Source organism: Lissotriton helveticus, chromosome 7, assembly GCF_964261635.1.
Source record: "Lissotriton helveticus chromosome 7, aLisHel1.1, whole genome shotgun sequence".
Taxonomy (NCBI): domain Eukaryota; kingdom Metazoa; phylum Chordata; class Amphibia; order Caudata; family Salamandridae; genus Lissotriton; species Lissotriton helveticus.
The window spans coordinates 1,471,917,521-1,471,944,351 of NC_136068.1; the positions used below are offsets into that span (position 1 = coordinate 1,471,917,521).

At 45.0% G+C, this 26,831-nt stretch overlaps 1 protein-coding gene across 1 annotated transcript in view; it reads right to left on the reverse strand.

Annotated features, from left to right (window-relative positions):
- Nucleotides 1-2,785: 2,785 nt before the first annotated feature.
- The window catches only part of LOC144769543 (uncharacterized), a 100,364-nt gene continuing 76,318 nt past the window's right edge, over nucleotides 2,786-26,831 (reverse strand). Inside the window, exon 3 of the mRNA XM_078653692.1 lies at nucleotides 2,786-2,933. Coding sequence (XP_078509818.1) covers nucleotides 2,786-2,933 — 148 coding nt within the window. The remainder of the gene's footprint in view (nucleotides 2,934-26,831) is intronic.

The following is a 26,831-nucleotide window of genomic DNA, read 5'->3' on the forward strand; positions in this document are numbered from 1 at the left end:
CCAACATGTTGCCTACTGCTGTATTGACTGGAGTTGTAATAGTAAATGTTACCACTATTTGATGTAACTGTTTTCCTACTGTTGCATTTTGTGAAGTGGGAGTAGTAAATTGAATGCATGTTTAGTAAAACAATTTGCTTACCTTTTTATAAATTATAGTGGGAATAGAATTTATTTTATTTAAAATGGTTAGTTTAATAATAGTTTTTTAAATTGATAAATGTATATCATATATATATGTATATATATGTGTGTCTTTAACTATTTAAAAAAGTGTATGTTATATTTGTTAAAATATATATTTAATCTATTTTATTTTATTAAATTAATGTTACTATTTATTATTTGTATGTATATATTTAAATAGGGATATAACTTTAGGACTCCTAAATGCCTTCTGTGAATATCGAAAGTCTTAAAATTAGCATTTTTCTCAATTTAGTAGTAGTAAAGTTAGGACTCGTAACTTTAGGACTCCTAAAAGCCTTCTGTGAATATCGAAAGTCTTAAAATTAGCATTTTTCTCAACTTTACTACTACTAAACTGAGAAAAATCCTAATTTTAAGACTTTGGGTATTCACAGAAGGCCTTTAGGAGTCCTAAATTTAGGAGTCCTAACTTTACTACTACTAAATTAGGAAAAATCATAATTTTAAGACTTTCAGTATTCACAGAAGGCATTTAGGAGTCCTAAAGTTTGGAGTCCTAACTTTACTACTCCTAAACAGAGAAAAATCCTGACTTTAGGACTTTCGGTATTCACAGAAGGCATTTAGGAGTCCTAAAGTTAGGACTCCTAACTTCTGTGAATACCGAAATGAGTAAGTGTCTTCTGTGAATACGAAAATGAGTAAGTGCCTTCTGTGAATATGAAAATGGTAGTAAGTTTAGGATTTTGTCTTAAGTTAGTTCTGTGAATCGGGCCCTTTGCCTTCACTCTTATTTACAACCATTTTGCTCTTATCTACACATGCTAGATTTCCCCCAAACCTCATATCTTTTCTCCTTCATGCAATATTCTGATTGCTCAACTAACTTCACTGTCTCTACCGCATCTTTTCGTGTGGGATATTTCACTTCCCTTAATTGATCCTGCATGTTCTTGCTTCTACACTGTACTATAAATTGGTCATTAATCAATTCTTCTGTCATAATCCCAAGTTGACATTTTATCGACAGTCCATGTAACCTAGCAACAAACTCATCTAAAGTCTCTTCAACTTTGAGATGATAACTCATATGTTTTCTCCTTCATGCAATATTCTGATTGCTCGACTAACTTCACTGTCTCTACAGCATCTTTTCGTGTGGGATATTTCACTTCTCTTAATTGATCCTGCATGTTCTTGCTTCTACACTGTACTATAAATTGGTCATTTATCAATTCTTCTGCCATAACCCCTAGCTGACATTTTATCGACAGTTTATGGCAACAAACTCATCTAAAGTTTCTTCAACTTTGAGATGATAACTAGGTTGAGGTCTTATTTCTAATCTCTTCTTCATCTCTTTTATAGCATCCAGAATTGGTTGGACATCTTGTTTCAAAGCCGTCAGTCGGTATTTGGATTCACCCAATATTTATTTTCCGAGTTCATTAAGTAAAAATCTTTTATTTTTGTTGAGGCAAATGTCTAGACCATCCATGCATTCTAAATTGTTTTGTTCAAACATGTTCACCCACTTTTGTCATTCCACTGGTGGGTTGCCTGGCTGAATCAAGAATATTGGTGGTGGGATTATAGTTGAAGATTTCATGTTGAATGCACTGTGTGTAAACTTCTATACTCCGAACCAAATGTATTTGATTGTGATATTCAGTTTAATTACGGTGCAATATTACTATCCTACGACAAGCATTATTATTCAGCAATAGCAGTACAAAAGTAGAGAGCTAATGTATAAACTGTTCTGGAATAGTCTTTCTGTGTTGTAAACCTAATAATATAATAGCGTAAGAGTCAGAAGAGGAGAGCAGACTGGGGATGATACAGTGAGTAATAGTAGCTGTGAAGTATAAAATAAATGATAAATTGGCGATGTCGATTGGTTGCTACCAGTGAGTTCATTGTAGCAGTGGTGTAAGCACTATTGGCCATAGCTAGTTGAGCTGTGTTATGCTCTGTGCGGATGACTGTGGGTTTGCTTTTGGTGGTCTGAGCTCCATGGGAAGTGATCAGTTCAGCTACATCATGCACTCATTGGCTTTGAACACAGATGGCAGTGTATCATTGTCTATATAGGCACTTCCTTTTTATACATAGAGTCAACTTAAACTAAGTAAAGAGCAAGGAACATACTTCAAATGAGTAGACATAGTGGGTTATACCACGTTTAAACCACCTCCTGGATTGCCGGATGCTGTGCTGGCTGTAACTCGCTGAAAACATTATGTTGTAACCACAGGACTCCAACTTGTAGAAAAGAGAGATTTATTCAGCAAGTGACCCAAGCATTGTCTACCCCTGCCAGCCAGAATATTACTGGCTCACTCTTGAATCCCACCACTAAAGGCATAATAAATAAGGAACATATAACATTGTGCCAAGGCATTCTCAGAGGCAGTCTTACAGGGTAGAAGATATAATAAGCTAATTAAATTAATCACTAGAGTCCCAACTCACCAATACTGCTCTTAACTCTTACACAACCATGTTATCTATCAAATTTGCAATAAAGAATTTTTTTGAGAAACTGGAGATTAGTGCAACTTAGATAAATGACTTTTTATTGATTTTTGTAAACTGTACCAAAATATGAATACAAAAATGTATCAAAATTAATCTACAAGTGTGAAAAACCAAAAGGGAAAGTGTTGCGGATGGCGGTTATGGCACAGGCCGGCAGCTCCTTACGGATGTTTTTCCCCAGCATCCCCCAGCACCACCTTGTCGGTTGCCGGTACGCTGTGTAGCGGAACAGCCGGTAGTTTCTAAAAGAAGAAGCAGAAGAAATTTAGGATTTCACACCTGGTAGTCCTGAGTATGTGCTTTTACCTGATTTAGCGAGTATAAGATGCTGAAAAAGCATTTAAGATAGATATCAGATAACAAAGCACCACCTCCCAAGACATATTACACACCACCTTACAACAGCACGTTAAAACAGAACTCTCATGATAAACTCAATGTAGCCAAATTATATAATTGTCTATTAAGGCATCCAAAAGTCCTTTCTATGATCACCTACTAACCACACACATTTCCTGTGCAAGGACACCTGCACAAACCAAAGAAATATGTAAGCAATCTTGTGCAGCCCACAAGCCTCCCCCACCAAAATCTCACACCTTATTACAACTGACTTTCTCACCCTACTGACCACAAATCTCCAAAAAGCCAAATTTGACTTCCATTTGAAATGGGAATATTTTGAAAATCATAACTAGGCCATCCAAAAGGCATTGCAATGCTACACTAATAGCGATTTGTGGTCTAAATAAATGTAAATTCCTCTTCAGTCAATAAGCCATTCAGTGAAGCAAATTGCACTCTTGGACTCAAAAATCCAAGCATGCAAAGTTCTGTTAGGCCCCGTTTCTGAAGGTCCCATAGATTACATGGGGCCATTTGGCAGATATAAATGTAGCTATGTTTACCATTTCTCAGCAAATTCACATTATGGGGTCGATTCCGAATCAAGAAAAAAAACGTCCGTACGATTAGTATCTGGAGGCCCTCTCCGTCCGAATCGTACCCGTCGCGTTGTACGATCCGTATTCCGTGAATCCGTCCGAATCGTCGCGATGCGTACGTATTGCAAGGCTGAAACCGTGAACCATACGACTCGTACACATGCCGTACGACCCGACGAGTAATATCTGGACTGGGGTATGAGGACGCGATTCGTACGGTCCACGTCAGGTAAGGGCGAGTCGTATGGTAAAACACACAAACACATACACACCGTACCCCATGTACGATGGGTGTATGCACCGTACCCCATGTATGATGGGTGTACGGACCGTACCCCATGTACGATGGGTGTACGTACACCCATCGTACATGGGGTACGGTGCGTACACCCATCATACATGGGGTACGGTGCGTACACCCATCGTACATGGGGTACGGTGCGTACACCCATCGTACATGGGGTACGGTGCATACAGCCAAAGATCGCAGGGGTACACATCATACCTCTGCGATCATGGGGGGTACGCACCGTCCCTGGGGGGCCGTTCCGTAACCGGTTTCGGCGTGAACTCTGCTTTTACGGCTGTTTTCAGCTCCTGTAGAAAAAGGGTCGTACGGTGCGTACCCGACACGTATCGTACTTGCTGGGTCGTAAAAACCAGCTGCGAACCGTACAGATGTCGCGTACAGTGGGTTCCGAGGGAGATTCGGATGGGGATTTGATTCATACGGTCTCTGTACGACTCGTACGGAGTACGGCTCCTGGTACGAATCGTACTTCGTCGTACGTGCGGAGGACGTTGCAGGGTACAATTCGTACGGGAAAAACGCTCCGAACGGCTATTTGGAGCGGTTTTTCCCGAATCGGAATCGGCCCTATATGTCATTGATGAGCTTTAACTTGATGGATTTTATAAGCGTCCTATCCAATTTCAATCTACTGGAGAAAGTACCCACTGTGGTACATTATAATTACAAATCACCAAAGAGTTCCATCACCATGTAGAGGAGAGGTCTGCAAATCTTTGTATGTTGAGCCCCCCCATCCCCCCAAGCTGAATTATTTTAGATGTTGGGTCACCCCACCACCTGACAGAAATTTCTGGAATCAGGTACACAACTTAATTGACCGCCACAAGCATATCCCGGGACGTATCCAGCAAATAATGCACAATAAGAGTGTTTAGTAAACTGCAGGTTTTTGAGTGGGTGTGGTGAAATGACGGTGGCTTATTACACAGCTCAAAACACCATTTTCCAAGATAAAATGTGCACAAATTGTTTTTACTAGGATGCTCTGTTTTACACATGGCATAGATTGATAATAACACCACCAACATAAATGTGACGGATGTGCCTGTTTTTCGCCACAGAACGGTCAATCTGTGGATGGAATTTTGCTACTACCATCCTCTGTTTGTGCTCCACATCCAGTCTTGAACGGTACTTAGGGGGTCATTATGATGGCGGAAGGACCGCCACCGCCGGGCCGGCAGTGGCGATCCTTCCGCCATCACCAAGCGTATTAACCACCGCCAAATTAGGATGCCGGTGTGTACCACAGCGGAGGCAAAGTCCATCCGCCGCTTCACAGCCAGAGGCAATCACACCAATTGCCTCGCGGACGGTGCAGGGCCCCTAAAATGGTGGAGGTGCCTAGCAGGCAACGTCCACCAAATTAGGATGTGGGCATGGAAAAGCTGGTGGGGATTGGGTTTGGGGGCCTGTTGCGGGCCCCCCTTGTTTGGGGGGGTGTCCCTGCACTGGAGGGTACCTATGGTACCCCCGCATTTCCATGCCCCAAGTGGCAGGCACCGCGTGGTGCCTGCTACGTAGTGCAGGGAAATGCAATGCAAGCACTTTTAACATTGCGACCACCCGGAATGATAAAAGCCCGGATGGTGGGCGGACCTAGTTCGCCCGCCATGGTAATCAGCCCCCAGGGGCTCATTACGATGGCGGGTGGACTCCACCATCGTTGCGGTGCTGAAACCGCCCGCCAGATGTGCGCCGGTCCCATCACACATATTAGGATACACCCGCCATACTGACGGGCGCATCCTGGGCCTTCAACATTGCGGACGGTGTTGCTGGATGCAGCGCCGTCAGCAATGCCAAATTGGCATGCACTGCATCTCTCTGCACTGCCTGGCAGGCACCACAGGGTGCCTGCCACGAAGTGCAGGGAAATGCTGGCACCTCCCCAGTGCAGCAACAACCCCCAAACAAGGGGTGCCCGCAAGGGGCCCCCACACCCAATCCCCGCCAGCCTTTCCATGGCAGCATCGCCGCCATGGAAAGGCCTTTTTCTAACCCCATTCTAATTTGGTGGACGGTGCCACCATTTTAGTGGCCGTGCACTGTCCGCCAGGCAATCGGTGTGATTGCCTTTGGCGGTGAAGCGGCTGGCGGACTTTGCGTCCGCCGCGGTATCCACCACCATCCTAATTGGGCGGTGGTTAATACGCTTGGTGATGGCAGAAGGACCACCATCCTAATGACCCCCTTTTTTTTTTTATAAACATAAGGAATCCACCCACAAGGCATAAAGTGAAACCCAATGGACGATCTCAATGGTGATGGGGCTCCTACTTTGGTGGGAAGCATATTGTGTTTTTAAAATACCCCTCACACACCAAAAGGGCCCTGGGTGTCATGCTTCATCATAGGGGTCTTCGCGCCCCTCTACAGAGCGCGGCGTGCTACTAACCAGGGAATACGCGGGAGCACTTGAAGTGACCTATATGTGTAGTGTGTGAGATAGGGTGTGGGTGTGAGTGGTAGGGTCAGAGGTGAATAGTGAGTGGATGTTAAAAAATACCTGGCAGGTCGGACTAGAAAGAATTGTAATAAACCTCCTGCTGGTATTGTTAAAAGACATGAGGCAGAGGTTTTTAATGTATTAATGTACAAAAAGCCTCCTATGTGTCTGTGTCAACATGTTTCGAAGTTGGATACTTCTTCTTCAGGACAGGTACACAGATCCCTACCCTGTTCACAATCAGACAGTCAGTGAAATGCTGTCAAAACATAGGAAATGCTATGTGTGTGTTTACTTGTGGTATGCCTAATAAGCTCAATATGACATGGTGACAAGATAATACCTTTATCTCCTTTTGCAATCAAGTTGTTTCAGGCCTCATGAGCCTTCGTGGAGAAAAACGTAGGGGACCCTGTGCTTAATAGAGCACTATATGGGAGGATACCACCTCACCTGACCGTCCCCTCCGCGGCTCCGTGGATTGACCCCTTCTGTCTTTGACTCCGTCCGTGCTCATGACGAGCTCAATTCGTGATGACACGCGCTGCGCTCACACGCGGGGCTAATTCCCCCGCTGTGCTGAGCGTTCTATTAAAACGGGCGTGGTCATGACGAGCTCAGTTCGTCATGAGCACAGCGCCACCATGCAGCGTGACGAGTCGAGCTCGTCACAAGCACCGTGGCGCTGCGCGTCCCCCCTCCCCCCAGCACCGCGGGGGAATTAGCCCCGTGGCGAAGGTGTTAATACCGCAGAGGCTGAGAACCCAATCTCACATAAATAGGACGAGATGAAAGGCAAGAGAGTTTTAATAGCAGTTTCTCTCAAAGCTGAATATTCTGCAGACATTTTCAGCCAAAACAGGGAATCGAAGGGAGACAGTGTTGTCAGATTTTTATAGCACTCCCTAGCTCAGAGCTGCTACACGAGAAACAACTCTTCGCTAGAAATGATTAACAAATGTTTTAAGGGGGGGAGGAGCCACGCACTGGCCCAAGATGGCCGCATGAGTGCTTAGCTCCGTCGACCCCTTTCCCCAGCACAATCATCCTGGCCAAAATCCTGCATTTGTGACCTGCAGCCTGAAAGAAGACGAGAAGCGACATACATTGCGGAGTTCCTGAGTCCTCGGCAGCTTCTGGGACCCGAGATACACCGTCGGCCTTCTTCTTGCCCTGTGTGGGGGTGGGAGTAATCCCTGTGTCCGTGGCTGAAGTTATAAACACCGGGGGCCGGAAACGTGAAGTTGCCGGTCCGGCCCCGAAACTGGTCGACTGACTGCCGGTGGTGGTGCAGGGCTCTGGAGGTCGGCGGAGGCTTGTTATCCTCCCACTGAGTGAGAGGAAGGACGTGGCTGGCCCGGGCCCGACTGGGTGCTGACGCGAGTGGTGCGCCCCGGCCGGGGCATGGAGAGAGGGCGGAGCCGGAGTGCTCACGGCCGGGTACAGTGGCAATTGGGAGCATCTGTCGAGTCGAGGGGCAATTATCCTGTTGGTGCCCGGATGCGAGGCGAGACGGCCGACACCCCCAGAGAGGGAGACGAGACTACATTATACTGCCCTTGGAAGCAGAGATCATGCTGTGAAAACACCGGATCACGCAGAGGTGAGGAGCAAGGTCCGGTGCGCTTGTGGGTACCACAGGGAGGTGACTAGTGACAGTCACGGCCCCTAGACATTTGAGTGGTACAGCTGTTGGATCCTTGTGTTGGGGCCTGGTGACAAGACTGACTGGAGGTGTTGGCCCATGGGGGGGGGGGTGACTCCGGTGCCCCTTTGGGGCTTGACGTCCTTTGGAGGAGATGTCTATTGAATAGCAGGCACCTGTTCGCGCTCTCACTGCGACCATGAATATCGTGCACTGGCCCCCCTCTCCCCATATGGCTCTTCGATGATCTTGGTGTGAGACCGTGGGTGCCTCTGGGGAGAGTAGACGTATACTTTTGGCCAGTCAGTCTCCGCACAAAGATACCGTTGGAAAGCAGGCCTTGCTGAATAGAGAGCAACACAGTTGCGGACCAGGTGTTTGGAGGGCCGGCAGCCGCCCGTGGTGAATCCTGTGGGGACTGGAGTGCTGGGGGTTGTTGGCTACCACTGGGCGTGGCAGGAGCAACCCCCCCCTGGGTTGGAGACTGTGGACCGGCGCTGTCTGATACCCGGTGGACATTGCGTCTGGGGTGGCGAATGGCGGATGTCAGCATGGCAACCAAGCTGGAGACCGTGAAGCCCTCGTCCAGGTCCTCGAAGGGGTTGAAGCAAACTCAAGTCAACAAGCTAGACCGTTACACGATACCCCGTAATTCCCCGACGGAGTCGAAGTGTTCTCAAGCGGTGGAAAGTGACTCTCTGGGTTCTTCCGCGGAACCTACGCTTACTGACGTCATGGCAGCCATCAGAGGGGTTCAATACACCCAGGGCCAATAGAAGGAGGTATTAGACAATAAACTCGATATCGTCACCATTGAGGTAAATTTGTTACGGGCCGACCTCACGAAGACAAGCGAAAAGGTCAAATCACTTGATATTAAAACCACTAGTTTAATTGACGACATGTAGTTGCTGCAGCAGGAGATGCATGATCTTTAGTCTTATAGGGAACTAACAAACAGGAAACTCAATGACTATGAAGGGAGAGCTAGGCGTAATAATGTCTGCATCCTTGGGATACCCGAGAAGTCAGAGGGGCCGGCCCCAAACTTGTTTCTAGAGGATTTTGTACTCAACCATCTGAAGCCTAAGGGACTGAGCAACTTCTTTACAATCGAACGTGAACATGGGGTGCCGGGGGGGAAACTCAGGCCTGGGCCCCCCCTTGTCCAATGATCGCGAGGGTGCTAAATTTTCGGGACAGAGATGCGATCCTCCAGGCAGCACGTACTGGCGCCCCCTTGCGATATGAGAATGCCACGCTCTCTTTTTTCCCCGACTTTACCCAGATGGTACAGAAGCAACGGCTGAGTTTTCTCCCAGTAAAGAAGAGACTCAGGGACAAGGGACTAAAGTATGCAATGATGTTCCCGGCTTGCCTGCGAGTGGAACTCGAGGGAAGGGCCTGGTTTATTGACAATCCGGAGATCGCCTCAGACTGGTTGGACAGCAGACATGCGGATGGTCCAGAAAAGAGAGAGGATGGAGGTGTTGGCGGTCAGCAGGAGCAGTAATGAAGGCAACAGTCAGAACTTTCGCATTGGACTAGTTCTTCAGGTAGCGGGATGATTCCGTGGCTAGGGTCACACTAGAATCCTTCATTGCAAGACAGCTGTGGGAGACCCGGGGCTCCGGGACTCTGTCTTTTGGGCTGGGGGTGGGGCGGGGCATGGCCTCCTTCTCATTACTACCTTTAGTTAGTTTGTAGCTGGGATCTTGGGCAACAGGCACACTGCTAGTTGGGGATGGGCATCGGCCGTATGCAGGGTTGCAGGGAGGGGGGCTGGGGCTTGGATTCAATGGGAGAATTTTTTGGTTTTGAAACTCTATTGTTTGACGGATTGTTTGCATCAGGGGCAAAGGCTGATGTTGTATTGACAACGTGGATTCCATGTCAGCATAAAAGTGGCGGTGGTGCAGTCGGGCAATGTTCAAGTTGGTTAAATGTTGAACGTTAGCAGGGGGTCGGGGATAAAGGTGCTGAGTTGGAATGTGAATGGCCTCGGAGACCGGATCAAGAGGGGTATGGTTAACCAACTGATGTAGTGCTGTTGCAGGAGATACATCTCATTGGTGATCGTTGCATGGCCCTTCATAAAGGGAGATATAGGATGGTGGCTCATGCTGGGTTTACCTCGTGGTCTAGGGGGGTAGGAATATTGGTGAGAAACTCCTTTCCCTTAACAATACAGGCCACGTGGTCTGACCAGAGGGGTTGCCGCATTGGAATCTCGGGTCAGTGGGAGGGGAGGACGGTTACCTTCTTTTCGAACTATGTCCCGCCTGGCCTTCAGACTGACACTTTCGCGACTTGGGGACTGTCTTTCTCACCCTGCCCTTGGACTTTCTTATGCTGGGGGGCGACTTTAACGCTGTGTTAGACGGAGAGATAGACAGACACCCGGCAAGAATACTCAGACCAGCACACAAATGGCTCTCAGACTTCCTAGCAATAATGGGGCTTGTGGACAGCTGGCGTGTTCTTAATCCGACACAGGCTTATTTCACACGTGTCTGCAGCGCACCACAGCAAGTCAAGGTTAGATTACATATTGATACTGGGGGCCCTAGCAGATACGATCAGAGAGGCATGATATCTTGGAAGGGGGATCTCTGACTACTCACCTATGTGGTTAAGTGTGGAGCTCGGACAGCCGGCAGCTGGTAGAGGGGCTCCCATTGGTGCGTGGCACCTAAAGGACCCTGTGACTAAGAGGGAGATTGTCAAGATATCAGATTGCTATTTTCAGGAAAATGTTGGCACTATCGAATCGGCACAGTCATTGTGGGAAGCATATAAGATGGTATTTTGAGGGGAAGTCCTGTCTTTGATAGCGGGGAAGAAAAAGAAGCACCAGGCTGAGGTCGAGAGAGTGGATGCAGATGTAACTCGGTTAGAAAAATTGGTAGCCGAGAAGGCCGCTTCGGCAGATGTGCATCTTTTAAAATTAAGACAGGATGAATATAGAGGCCTTGCCAAAGACAGGGCAGTGGCCCAGAATAAGGTCACCCAAAGTTGAATGAATATATGAACATGGAGACAAGGCTGGTAAATTGATTGCTTGGCTTGAGCGAGGGGAATGGGCGTTGCGGCTAGTGCCAGAGTTGCAGGGAGCGTATTCTATTGCAGTTACAGACCCCCAGGCAGTAGCAGCCGAGTTCTCTGAATACTACAGAGGTGTATACACCTCTGTTGGTGGATATTCGGAGACCGAGAGCAGTGATATGATAAAAGACATCCGAATGCCTGCACTGTCGGAGGACGATAAGGAATACTTAGATTCTCCCTTCACGGATGATGAAGTGGCACAGGCGATTAGAGGGGTACGATCCGAGAAGGCGACTGGCCCGAACGGCATCCCAATAGAACTGTATACATTGAGCGCCCATAAACTCGCTCCGTATATTTGGTCCATGTTCACGGAAAGTAAAGAGAGGGGTCGACTCTCATATGACCAGCGGGTGGCGAATATAGTTGTTATACACAAGGCGGGCAAACCTAAGACTCTTTGTTCCTCGTACAGGCCAATCTCGCTACTCAATGCTGAGCCCAAAATCCTGGCGAAGCTATTAGCTACCAGGCTGGTCTAGGTAATTACCAACTTGATACACCCGGACCAGTCGGGCTTCATGCCATGCCGAAACACAGCTCTTAATCTGCGCAGGTTACATGGGATATTGGGTGGCTCCCCGTCGATTCAGGAACCGGTGGTACTGGTGTCCTTAGACGCCACCATGGCGTTTGATAGGGTCGAGTGGTCCTACCTGTTCACGGTATTGGCGAAGATGGGCTTTGGACCGGAGTTTGTAAGCTCGGTACGTTTGCTATACGCTACTCCTTTGGCCAGAGTAGTTGTCAATGACTACAAGTCAGCCGATTTTCCCCTTGGAAGGGGCACGAGACAGGGATGCCCCCTGTCCCCGCTTCTCTTCGTCCTGGCCCTGGAGCCTCTGGCAGCATGGGTTAGATGGGACTGGTCGATACGAAGCCTGCGGTGGATGACATCCTCCTTTACCTCACCAAACCCCGGGGCTCTTTGATCAGTTTTCTGGACGTGCTTTCCATATTCGGACGATATTCCGGATTTGCAATTAATTGGTCGAAATCGGTGCCCTTCGTCCTCAGAGGCGAGCTGCCGGTGCTTCCGCAGTCATGCCTTATACAGATTGAACCGGTCGGGTTTAAATATCTCGGTATATATGTTACACTTGACCCGCAGCTACGTTATATCAATAATGTGGGACCCCCCCTGGACCGGCTCAGGAGAGATGTGGAGCGCTGTAAAGCCCTTCCACTCTCCCTACTGGGTAGGGCAGTTCTGTTTAAGATGATGGCCCTTCCACGATTTCTATATGTATTACAGAATATAATGGACCCGGTACCGGCATCCTCTTTTAAAGACATTGAGGCTCTCCAGAGGAAGCTTCTCTGGGATGGAAGAACACGCATAGCATTCTCTAAGCTCTTTCTTCCGTGGTACGGCGGTGGGAATGGGCTGCCTGACCTGCGGAAATACTATTGGGCTTCTCAGCTCGCGGCGGTGAACCATGTAATTTACGGACCTCCGGGAGATCCAGGATATGCCATGGATCGTGGGCTTGCGCCAGGTGGTGTTTTCACCAGAGCACTGTATGCCAGGACTAAGCGGTTTTCTCTAGTGGGTCCAACAGCACATGCAGTTCATGTGTGGCACGCGGCTAATAGATATCTAGGCTGGGAGGGGAAACTCACCTTGGCAACCCCCCTATGGAATTCAGAGAGACTGGGGAGTTTGTGGAAGACCAAGGGATTCGACAAATGGGACCTAATCGGGACCACACAGATTAAAGATATGGGGGAGGGGGTGTAGTGAATACATTTGCTTCACTTAAGGAGCAATACAGCCTACATGATAGCGAGTTCTATCGGTACCTCCAGACCAGACTCGCTCTCCTTACATACATACCTAGAGACGCCGTACTTTCCGAGGCCTCTCCTCTGGAGGACCGGTTGCTAGATGGAAACCTCCCCGAGAAGACAATTTCTTTGATATATAAAAAGCTCATTAACAATATGGAGGACCCACTGGGACATATCAGAGTGCAGTGGAGTGCAGATGGGGTGGAGTTAGATGATGAAGATTGAACTGAGGTGATCTCCTCTCCGAGAGTGGCTGCGATCCAGATGCGACTCTGTTTGGTACATTTGAAGATACTGCATAGGTCATATGTCACAGGGCCTCGCCTGATATGAATGGGTCTAATTGAGAGTGGTGAGTGCCGAAGGGAGTGTGGAGAGCTTGGCACCTTTATGCATATTCTCTGGCATTGTACGGAAGTGCAGGAGTACTGGATAAAGATCCACAACGAGATGCGAGACGCCTTGGGGGTGGAGATGCGGACGGAGGCCCGGAGATGTATACTGAATGTATGGAAGCCCACGGACTTGAATACATATGGGAAACAATGGGTAACACTGGCGTGTATGGTAGCGAAACGAAATATCGCTCAGTTGTGGGGAGCCAGTCAGCCGCCCTGGATTTCAAAGTGGGTGGAGGACGTGGACTGGTGTATGTTTCGGGAGAGGTCGGTGTATGTGGCCAGGGGGTGTCCCGAGAAATGGGGGAAGGTTTGGGGGACCTGGAATAGTTACCGAGGAGAGATTTGTGCACCCCCGGCGCGGCGAGTAGAGGTGGAAGCGCAAGAATCCCCATGACCCAATGTTTCTATATGTTTATATAACCTGGTGTAGATGAGACTGTGACTTAGACCGCTGCTGAAAATGTACTTTGCCTGATGCCTTTGTTTTGTATTGTTTATTTCCTTTTCTTGATTGTCAATAAAAAGAATTCCCCCCCAAAAAAACGTTTTAGGCAGCATTATAATGGGATAATTGCCCACCAACCAGGTATGGATCCGACAACAAAGTTGAAAGTCCACAGAGAGGGTGCCGAACGAACACCTAATTGAGAATTCCTTAGTGGTACGATAAGTTGCTTGCCTGAAGCAGTGGGGGTTTAGAACATGTCGGGCCTATGTTAAAAAATAAATAAAACTAATAATAAATTAATGATGTTGTCTATTTTACTTCAGCGCAATGTTGTCTGACAGACTTTGTGGGACATGTTCAGGATTTCGGGTGCTCTAGGCCAAAACTATTTTGGGGGCCCCGGTTCAGTACAGCTTTGAGCTTAAATGATTTACTTTCAGCTCTGCCATACCCTCTTTTAGCCAGGCTACTAACAGTGCACAGCTACTATAGTTGAAATTCTAAAAGCATTTACATCTAATATTCAGAGATAGTGATGTGTTTTCACTGTTGTAACAAAGCAGCGGCCCACTAATTTTACAGCGAATAATATCTGTGATATCCTCCAATTTCTCATATGGGAGGACCCGCTTGGATCCAAAATAAACTTTTTTATGGTTGTTGCATGAAACATACATTTCTCTGCAAATAGTAACAGACTCCCTCACATCAATCACATTAAAAAGAAATGTAACAAAATGGTATCTACAAGAATCTGTTTAGGAATTATTCCAGGCCATCAGGGCAAAAAGAGAGCTGCCTCTATCAAGGGGCCCCCTGGAAGGCTGGATTGCAGTGGACACAGTAAATGTGTCCTTTTGTAATTTAGGACGAAAACCCTGATGGGGCACGACATGCCCATACTTGTGTACAGGGGCGCAACTAGATCAGAACTTCGGGTGGGGGCTAACACTCCCAAGCCAGGGCTGGCCCTAGCACTTATCGAACACAGTGCAACAGTCTTTTTTGGCGCCCCTCATCCATTTCCTCCATCTCCATGAATTTCCACACTACCACTCACCAACGATGCACCTCATCTCTCTATAGACCCTTTCTGGCAAACATTTTTTTTTATAGCGATACTCATTGTTTACTCACACTCAGTTCAGTGATCGCATGTTACACGTTCTTTGTAGCAGGCACATTAAACCTCTGTGCTGTGCGGGTGGGAGGAGTGCCAATGTGAGGGCGCTGTGAGCCATGCAACAGTGTGAGAGTAAGGTAAGAAGAGTGACTGTAGGGTGAGTGAGGTGACCATATGAATTTGGGTGCAGATGTAAGTGCAGAGTGGGATGAATGAATGTATGGTTAGTGGTGGGCTTATTTAAGTGAGATTGCAGATTGAGGAGTGAGGGGGACAGGTGAGTGGAGTGTCACATGAGTGCAGGTTGAGTCGTGTGCTTGTGTGATAGCATGGTGAGGTACAGGGTGAACAACGCAAGTGCATTGTGAGTGCAGAGTGATCACTGTGAGTGCAGGGTAAGAGGGTGAATGGTGTGAGTGCATCGGGATCAGTGTGAGTGCATTGTGATCGCTGAGAGTGCGTGGTGAGCGTGAAAGTGAAGGGTGAGAATGAGGAGCAAGTTGTCTGAATGCAAGGTGCATTATTTCCCAGACACATCAGTGATGTCATTTGAGATGTCATCAGTGATGTCATCAGTGATGTCACTGACCATGTCATGAGTGCTGTAATATGTGACGTCATCAGCAGTGGATTGCAGGCGTGCGAGTTATAGTTAGCTGAACTAACTATAACGGGGGAATTTCAATGGTTTTGTATGAGTGAAATGTCCAGCTAACTATAACGTGTGAAACCTATGGTTTTTTCAGTTAATTTCTAAGGTTTTTTAAATGCTAATTCCCAATTATAACGTGGCTGAAACCTATGTTTTTTTCAGTGAATTTGCAAGGTTTTTTAAATGCTAATTCCTAACTATAACGTGCCTAAAACCTATGGTTTTTTCAGTGAATTTTATAGGTTTTGTAAATGCCAATTTTTAAATGTATTAATTGTTATATTTATTTTTAATACTAATTTACTACATTTTTTATAATTATTTTTAGATATTTTATTTTTTAAATTACATTACATATTTTTAATGTAAAATAATACAAAAAAATCCAAAATGTTTTTTTGATTTTATATTTTTTTTAAATATATGAAAATTTATTTCTATATTTTGTTAGCATTTTTTGTGGTACGCGTACCGTCCTCTCACACTGCTGCACAACTGTAATCGTACTGTACACGTACCCGCGCATACGTCAGAGATACTTTAAAGCACTCCATTCCCTAAAGCCTGCCTCACTACATGAGTACATGCTTACTGAGTGAATGATTACATTAATATAAGTAAAGACACTGAGTGAATTCTTAATTGGTTCACTTTTACTTTACTGAATGAATTACAAAAAAAGGGAAGTTACTACAAAAATAAATCGAAAAAAAGGAGAGTGAATGTTAATACTCGTATTAAAAAAAAAATAACCTATAGAAATTCTTTAATAAGAAAAACGAGTTTAAATAAAGCATTTTAGAAATTAAACGAAAGTTAAAAAATATGGAAAGAAGCACGTTTACATAAACATGTGACGCACTAAAACAGTGGAAATGAGAACACCTGTCAACTGAAAAACGTGACTTAAAAGTGGGAGGAGCAATAAATTGATCCCATAGACTGTTATGTAACCAAAAAGTATATAAACCACACCTGTGGGATAATTAGTTTCGTTTCAGAGAATCAATATGGGCAAAGAAACTGCGAGCAAGGTAATGATTCGGGACTGCGAAAGCATCTAGACAATATCTTTCATTTCCTCAGAGGGAACATATTGTTAATGTATATTCAAAAATACATAAAACATGATATCCCCTTCAGAGGAGTTGGATGAATTTCGACGGAGGGAGGGAAGAATATCGAAGAGAGGTAAATTATCTTAATGGGTATATGTTTTATATATTTAAGAAAGAAAGCAGAAATATTTAAATGATTATAGAATGTGATATGATTACGTTTAAATACAATATAATAACGAGTTCAGTAAAAAAACATTACAAGAAATATAGGCTATTTAAGGAATTACTACGTGCAAAGTAATGATTAGAAGCGATGTCATAATCTTCCATTTATCTTTCATTTCCACAGAGGGATCATATTGTTAATATATATTTTAATTTATATTAAACTTTATGATCCTTCAACTGGAGTTGGATGACTTACAACCGAGAATTTTTTTTTTTAGTATGCAAGTATTTCTTAATGATTGAAAAATATAGTATAAATAAGGTTTCGAGAAAATACTTAGCAATAAAGGAGAATACTCTTTAACTTCTGGAGTGAAAATGGGCTAAAAGTATTTTTATATTGAGTAGTGCTTTTAGTAATTTTCACTCGTGAAGAACAAGAGGATTATCTTCGTAAGCACTTTTTTCAACTAAATAATGTCATTGTGTTTTCAAATGTTAATGTGAATATTAATTTTTTCAATTTTTAATAATGATTTTAAAATGTAATAATGACATGAAATGTACATTAAAAAAAGATGAAGTAGTGAGGGAGTGTTTGTCGTAGCACTTCTATTCTGCTTTATCTGAAAGTAAAAAAAGCCCAAACATTTAAAAAAGATGATGGGGCAACACTTGTATAATGTAAACTTAAGAAATTAGTGCGTATGATAAAATAAAAGAAATGTGGTCCAACGCGTGATACCAATGAATGAAAAAAAAAATTGCATTTCACCCATATGAGTATAAAGGAGTCAATAAAAATATTTTGAAAACTTGTGCATATTTTTAAATACCTTTACAGTCAACAAACTCGTAAGCAGAGTACACAGTTTAAGATAAAAACACCCTACCACGACTAGTTTTTGAAACGCATTGTAAAATAAAGTGCGTCACAAAATGGCCTACATACATGGTGAGTGTATCGTAACGTCACATAGAAAAAAAAAACATTCAAAATTAGGATCAGGAAGGTAGACGTAATACACAACAGCCAATCAAATGTTTTTCAAAATCTGCGCAAGGAAAGGGATTGGTCGTTAATACGTCTTCTTACAATGCTTCACAACCAATCAAAAAGAGGTGTTGAAAGTTTCTATTTTTAGGTCTCGCCTGTCGATGCGCATGCGCATCGAGCTTGCGAGCCTATTGCGGCTTATACAAGCTTTAACTAAGAAGCAAGGAATCGTGGCGATTCCTTGCAGTGCCCGTGACTTTTAAGCTCAATGCGCATGTGCATTGAGCTTAAAAGCGCGTGCACAACCGCCCGCATTCCTCCGACACCTTTGAAGTGAAGCTTAGCTTCACTTCAAAGGCCCGGCTCCTTCACACCCACATGCCGCTCTCGCTCTCCCCGCTCCGCCCCCTCCCCTTCCCGCCGTGTCGCATTTCTCCTCCCCCCTCCCCTCTCTTCCCTCCGGCTTGTTTGTTTATTTGACCCGCTCCGCCCCCTCCCCTTCCCGCCGTGTCGCATTATTTTGAGGATATATTTAATCCCTATGCGATCGTATTTATACTGTTTGGACCTGATTTTACAAAGTTTAACTTTTTCTGATACTAAAATGCATTTGTTCTAATATGGATTAAAAAAGCATTTGTATTCCCTGCAGCTGCACCATGAAATTAAAAAGGAAGTTATTTTGTGTTCCATTTTGCTCTAGAACTCTGAGCAATTCACGCGTGACCGGATATGAGGAGTTTCACGGTCATTATATGCAGACATGAATGTATTGCAACCTCTAATCTAACAACAATAACGTCTTCCTTCTGTGCAATGAATGCCAGCCTAAATCAGGAGTGAGAGGCATGCCACTACGCTGCTTTGCTTTCTTTCCATCTTCTAGAAATTGCAACCATTCCAGTGGAAAACAGATGAAATCATGCGTTTCTAACGCACCTCCCGAGAACATCTAGGCTCCTTCACACCCACATGCCGCTCTCGCTCTCCCCGCTCCGCCCCCTCCCCTTCCCGCCGTGTCGCATTTCTCCTCCCCCCTCCCCTCTCTTCCCTCCGGCTTGTTTGTTTATTTGACCCGCTCCGCCCCCTCCCCTTCCCGCCGTGTCGCATTATTTTGAGGATATATTTAATCCCTATGCGATCGTATTTATACTGTTTGGACCTGATTTTACAAAGTTTAACTTTTTCTGATACTAAAATGCATTTGTTCTAATATGGATTAAAAAAGCATTTGTATTCCCTGCAGCTGCACCATGAAATTAAAAAGGAAGTTATTTTGTGTTCCATTTTGCTCTAGAACTCTGAGCAATTCACGCGTGACCGGATATGAGGAGTTTCACGGTCATTATATGCAGACATGAATGTATTGCAACCTCTAATCTAACAACAATAACGTCTTCCTTCTGTGCAATGAATGCCAGCCTAAATCAGGAGTGAGAGGCATGCCACTACGCCGCTTTGCTTTCTTTCCATCTTCTAGAAATTGCAACCATTCCAGTGGAAAACAGATGAAATCATGCGTTTCTAACGCACCTCCCGAGAACATCTAGACAAACCTCAAAATTTTGAAACATTCAGGTAAATGCTTCCGACTGAGTTTCACCTAATAGGCTTATATCCATTAAGAATGTTTCCAGTACCACAAGCATTTCTCAAAGCTTTCCTTCATATCCCAAGCAAGCCACTAGAACCAAACTAAAGCATAAATACTACAGAACACAACAACTCGGGCAGCTTAACCCACCGAGGGCCTCATACTTTATTCCTCATTAAAGAAACTGCATTGGCTCCCTATCAAGACTTGGTTACATTTCAAGACCATGACCATAAACTATTAAGTTTAACTTTTAAGTTCTTGGGTTTATTTAAAACACCTCATCTTCCAGCACACCTTTGCAGATCTGCAGGAAAACATCTGTTGAGTCCCCTAAATGCACCCGCTTTTTACCTTTTTGAGGTTTGAGTCCTCTAAATAAGGCCCCATTCTGGCTGATCTGTGAAACTGGATAACGTACGCCATTAAGCAAAGTCCCCTTTAGCACAGGCGCAGCTTGGAATTTGACAGACTGGCAGGCCTCAGATTAAGGGTGCCACAGGTATAGAAAATAACATTTTTATTTTTTCCATACAGAATAAAAAGCATCATCAGACGTGTCGTGTCGAAAGTAACTGCATTTAGGAGGGTCAAATACAGAAAGCAGCTACTCATGCATGCGATCTGTGAAATGTGCCCACCCGTACGGTGCTTACTTTGCATTTTCTACACTTTCTCCTACCCGTTCCTCTTGGCAGGTCGCACTTCTGCTTGTCTTTCATCACCCACCACTCCCAACTTCCTTCGCCCCCTCCCCCAAACTTTCCCTAGCACAGACGCACACAGGTTTAACCACCACTGTAGATGTTTCAGGATTGCAACACGTTTCGCTGGTCACAGCAATATTGCATGTAAAATTAGAACAACCTGCACTCCACTGAACAAGATTTGTTTTTAATGTCACTCATGAAGTCCTCTTATGTATCATTAGTAGTGCACGATCGGGGAGAAAAGTTAATGTTTCCCTCCATAGTGGATACTTCGTCCTCCAGTTTTTTTCAGCATCACCATCTTGCCTTGTCCTTTTAACTTGTGAAGCAGACATTCAGTACCGTCCACCACCTGTCTTATTTCCAAATCTACATGCAAAGAGGCAGAGGCTAACAAAGTAAAATATACAAGAGCGCAAACTATGTTGGTCTTCTGCGTAGATAGGGGCTTCTTGAGAAGCGCGGTTAATCCTTACTTTACGTCAAGGGAAACCATTCCTGGTCAAAGGTGTTGTTACCTCAAATATGAATGATGATAGATCATTAAAAAAAATCTGGTGCACAATACTAGGCATAGGCCTTGAGAAAGCCCGATTCAAAATGAGAAAGTAATTACTTCTGTTGGAGTATGATGAAATTAAATAACTTCAGTTTTAAGAGCAGGGACACTACACTAATGCAGGTGCTGGGAAGTGAAGATATAACGCCTACTCAAATTTTAATGAGGTTTAAAAAAAAAAAAAAAAAAAAAAGAATGCAGCAATTCATTGGGGATTAAAATATCCTCGGCAGTTTGTTTATTTGACCCGCTCCGCCCCCTCCCCTTCCCGCCGTGTCGCATTTCTCCTCCCCCCTCCCCTCTCTTCCCTCCGTTTTGTTAAAGTCCGTCGCTATGCTACTTGCCCTATCCAAATGGCTCTGAAGTGCCAGACAGCGGAACAACTTGAATTAGTCACTGACAAAGTCGATAGGTCGCTACCATGTTCCTTCAAAGAAGTTTTTGCGTGCTTTGCATGTACGTGTGATTCACAAGAGAAATAGGGGCTCGACGGTGCCTAGTTTGCACAAGTCTGCCTCCCGCTGTGGGTCGGCCCGATGAGAAGAGCTGCGCTGATTGGCAAAGTGTCCCCTCTACATTGTTAGTTGAGCCGGAGCTGTTGCGACTCAAGGTAGGAATCTGTGTGCAGCGAACTCTTATGTTTTACTACTTCGGACTGCTGATGCTTATTCTTGGGAATGTCGCACGGCGCATGCAATCTCCATAAGGTTTGGTGCTTTGAAAACTGGTGCCGAATTCCACTTTCATTCTCAGTTGCACTAAAATAGCCTTGCAGATGATGGTCACTTTTCATCTCAAACGTTTTAATGTCCTTCTATGGTTATACATATGTCTGAAAGCTCTGTTGAACTGCCAGTGCCCTTTTGCTTTTATTCTATAATTGCAATGCTTTTTAATTAACACGCCAATAAAGATGTGACACATGAAATTGTTTATGAAAAACAGCCACAGAGCACACGCTAAAAGCTGAGGCAGGCTAGGTTCAAAGTGTTTCCCCAGCAGGGCTTTAAGTGAGATGAAAACACAGGGGTGGTGGTCTCACAGAGGGCCATGGCCAAAGTAATTAAGTGCGTTGCTTAAACACACCTAAGCTAAAAATCTGTGCTTAGCATAGTGTTCCGCCCGACATGTATTTTGCAGCAATTATGGCTTGTTTTTTTTACTTGCCATTGTTTTTTAATGCGGTATTAGATCTCTCAGATTTGGGTTAGGTTGCTTCTTTTACGAGGCACGCGTCCTGCATCCAGTGGTGGTGGCTTTTCTGTTGCACTTCTTGGATGACATCACTGTCTGGCGCCGCTCACTTATTTCCTGGAAATAGAAACGTACTTTCTGCGGAGAGGCAGGACGTGCCCCTGTAAACGGCGATCCAGCATTTCTATCAGATGTGCAACGTAAAACCTGACCAAGGCGAATGGAGGCTCTTTTGGGGGAAATTAGGGCAGAAAGATTTCATTTTTCCAGACTTTTATTTTTCAAGTTCGCCTGACTTCACATTCCTGGATTGCAGTCGCCGAAACAAAGCGGCCAGCTCTTCTTCCCTGAAGCGAATCCTTCTGGCGCTCAACACTGCCGCTGACGTGCTTTCAAAGGGGCGTTTAAGAATGACCCGACAGGGAGCTTGCTCGGATCGTTCCTTTGTTCCCCAATACGGAAGATGGGATGCAGCGACCCTCAACCCCTCACTCACCCTCAACCCCTCACCCTCAACCCCTCATCCTCAACCCCTCATCCTCAACCCCTCACCCTCACCCTCACTCACCCTCACCCTCACTCACCCTCACTCACCCTCAACCCCTCACCCTCACTCACTCTCACTCACCCTCACTCACCCTCACTCACCCTCACTCACCCTCACTCACCCTCACTCACCCTCACTCACCCTCACTCACCCTCACTCACCCTCACTCACCCTCAACCCCTCACTCACCCTCACTCATCATCACTCACCCTCAACCCCTCACCCTCACCCTCACCCACCCTCAACACCTCACCCTAACTCACAATCACCCTCACTCACCCTCACCCTCACTCACTCTCACTCACCCTCAACCCCTCACTCACCCTCAACCCCTCACTCACCCTCACCCTCACTCACCCTCAACACCTCACCCTCACACAGTGCAATAGGTCTCAGAGGATTTTTAGTTAAAGCTTTTACAATTGTTTATGGCTTTTTTGATTTGTAATTCTTTAGCATTGGCTACAAGAAATAAAAATGCTAAAGATTTACAACAAAAAACCCATAAACAATTCTAAAAGCACTAACTCTAATGCTGCGAGACCTATTGCATTTCCAATGCTTGTTAAAATTACGAGCAAATCAGATAACCATTCAAGTACACGCAGCGAGAGGCAATTATTAAAGATGACTTGCTTTCGCAAGACCCCCGAAAGACTTCTTCCATAATAAGTACGCACTTCATCGCCAGACCCCATTTAATGATTATCCAGGCTCTCAAGGCCTAAACACGTCACAAATCATCTCTCATCACTTTCTCTTCTTTTTTAGTGTATTGTGTGAGGCAGACTGCCTGACCCTAAGCCTAGAGCCCTCGAACGCCTTGGAGACTGACACGCCCCAGGGCAAGCTCCTGCAGTGTCCCGGAGCCGCGCAGCCCCCCTCCCAACATTTAAAAGCCCCGGGGGGTGGTGGTAAATTAATCGGGGCTGAATACGTTAGTACAGCCCACTCCGCTTACGCTACCAGGAAAACACAACAACACTACATGGCCCAGATTTCCATTGTAGTGATTTCTTAGTTCCAGGTCTAGTTGTCAGATCGGCATACACAGTCCCTCTTGGCTGGTATACACCCACAACACACCCATCCAGCACATCCGTCACTACACACGTGACCCTACCTATAAAAAAGATGGGGCGCACGTGCTCTACGTCATTTTAGAGTTGCTCCCATCGCAAGCACTGGGATGCCCGTCCTGGTGGTTCGCACGCTTCATATAGGCCCAAACTACCGAACAAGGGGGCCCACTACCACATGCATGGCCTCTTTGGTCACTGAGTTAGTGATACCCGAAGCACTGAGTGGGTGAAGAACCTGCGATGATGATGGGAGCACGAGTATGTCATTTGCCACAGAGACTTCTTTGTGGCAGATCGAGACTACATGATGCCGAAGGTGTCCTGTCCACGAAAAGGTGAGCAGTGAGGGCTGGGTGCGCATCGGAGGGAATCGAAGGGTTGTAGCAGACTGGATACAAAAAAGCGACGCAGCGATTAAGAAAAGCGCAGTCCTATGTACTGTATCAAATTACATGTATATATTTTTGTTTCCAATAGCAGGAACGTTTTTATAATCGCTCAAACGTCCAGAATATAAACTATACAAATAGTTATTTTAAATGTGAGAATGAACGTGTGTGAAAGGGCGATGTTATTCAACTCCACATTAAGATAGTAACAATTATCCATCATAACATCTTTCTTTTACTATCTTTTAGATATAGAGCTTCAGGGTGCATTATGTCCCGGCACGTAGTGAAAAACACACTGGTGACAGAAAGTTGAGCTGCCAATATTCTTTGCAGTCACTCTCTCACTTCCTCTCTCCTTTGATAAAAAAATTACACACAATGAACTTCCTTTTTATCTTACAGGTAGTGTTTCACAAATTGGCGTCCCCCCCAAAACCTCTAAAACTCAATGTTTGAGGATTCTGCGATGATGCGTAGCCATCGTATCAACTTGTGAGAAATCTGGTTCGACACATAGTGCACCCTCTTTGAATCAGGCCAATGGCACAAGGTGAGCAAAGAAGCTTGTTTCCGAAACAACGACAAGTCATCAGTGAAAAGAGAAAGTGGGACTATACTATTACTAACTCTTTATACTATCTTTCAGATCACTAAACTGGAGGGTGCACTATGAACCAGGACGTGCTTGGACACACAACGGAGGCAAAAGGTGAGCTACGAGTATTTCCTCCAGTATTAACTGCTCCATCTATAACTTTCTCTCTCCCACGTTTTAATGTCGTTTTTTCTCTCTCTCTTTTTCACTTTCTCTCACATTGTTTCTTTTTCTCTTTTAATGTTATGGACGCTGCTGTCCACGCTGCCATGCACAACCTTAGCTAAGTACAAGTAGTGAACTCTGTTGGCCCCAGTGAAGCCTGCTTCGACACCCTCTTTAAATCACGCCAATGGCACTAGGTGAGCAAAGAAGCTTGTTTCCGAAACAACAACAAGTTATCTGTGAAAGGTGAGAGTGGGTAGTGTCCAGCACATTCACTGCGAAGAAATATACAATTACCTACGAGCAGCGAGAATAGATAGGTTACAACAGTCTGACAAGCTTCTTGCGCCACTTTTGTGTCACTTTTAACATGTGAAAAGTAGTGCAAGGAGCTTGTAAATCTGCCTCTGACTTCTCAAGAAAAACACTCACCCCCAGACTCTGCGAGTCAATGAGGTGCAACAGTCTAGGTACGCAGGGGCAGATCTACAAGAAAGTGCCGCAGCGTGGCACCGTAACCCTTTGGCTGCACCACGCTGCGGCACTTTCAGAGCGTAGGAATGCGACATATTTACAAGAATATGTCGCATTCCTGTGCTCTCCCCTCCGCTGGCGCAGAAACAGCTGCCATGCGCCGGCGCAGGCACCGTTGCACCATGGTGCAAGGTTGCCTGCGCCAAGGGGAGATTGTTTTTGTGCAGGAAGGGGCACCTTCCTGCACAAAAACAATCACTAAAGGCTTTTTCCTCTTTCAATGCGTGCGTAGAATGCAGCACGCATTGAAAGGGGAAAAAACCGAGGAGAAATTAAAACATTTCTCCTCGTTGTGCCTTTCTACGCCACCTCTAGGGTGAGTAGCATTCAGACGCATCTTCAGATTTACGATTTCTCATTAATCTGGACATGTGTCTTGTTCCAAGGGTGTTGCGTTGGAACACCCACAGCAACACCCATGAAACTCCCCTTCACCGCAAAGTGCCGCGTGTGAAGGGGCCATATATACAAGGAGAGGAAAAGTTATGCAGGGTTGCTTTTTCTCTCCTTGTAAATATGGAGGAGTCCCCTGCGCCACCAGTACGTCACAAAAAGTGACGTACTGGTGGCGCAGGGGGCTTGTAAATCTGCCTTGCAATATTGAGAACTCACCGCTATGCAGTGGGAATGCATGGGATATAGTACTTTGGAAGAAAAACAGCGCACAGACACCTCCTTACCGTGGAACTTTTTGTAATATAGTATCCTGAGTGTACACAGAAATTAAGCAAAAATATACGTGTGCAGTTCTATGGACTATTCTATTACAAACTGTTTATACTATACTAGTGGGATCACTAAACTGGAGGGTGCACTATGAAGCAGCACATCCGTTGACACACAACGGAGGCAAAAGGTCAGCTATGAGTATTTTCTCCAGTATTAACTGCTCCATCTATAACTTTCTCTCTCTAACGTTTTAATGTCGTTTGTTCTCTCTATCTCTTTCTCACTCTCTCTCACATCGTTTCTCTTTCTCTTTTAAAGTTATGGGCGCTGCTGTCTACTCTGATGTTTAGAACCAAAGCTAAGTTGAAGTTGTGAATTCTGCTGGTCACAGTGTTTACACAAGGTAAGCAGAGCGACCTAGTTATACAATGCCTCCAATTAAATGCATTCGAAATAAAAGAGCTTATTTACAAACCCCTTGCGCCACTTTTGTGTCACTTTCAACATGGGAAAAGTAACACAAAACTGTTGCAAGAGTCTCTCACCTAATTCTGTATTATCTCTGAATCATTTTAAAGACCTATTGATCTGTGAAGTAAAACTGACGCTGTAGGCATTTCCATACAGACATCGCTTGAACGCGGGCCTATAACACAAGTGAAATGTACCAGGCACACTGCACACGTAAAAAGAAGGAAATATCGTCAAGTGTTATCTTGACTTGTAATGTTTGACCTCATTTAGTCACATCGATCTAATTTTAAACACTAATTTTCTTTTTTGTTTTGCAGATTACCTACCGTACGTCTATTGGAGTTCACATCACATTTTGTTTAATATATTGTTTTATTAAAGTTATGTTTCTAGTTCTTTATTGCATTATCTTCAAATTACGTTTCCAGTTATTTATTGTTGTTTTAATAAAAGTTAATTTTTTAAAAAGTACATACGTCTTTTTTTTTGGGGGGTGGGTAGCGATCCTCAATAGAAATGATATTT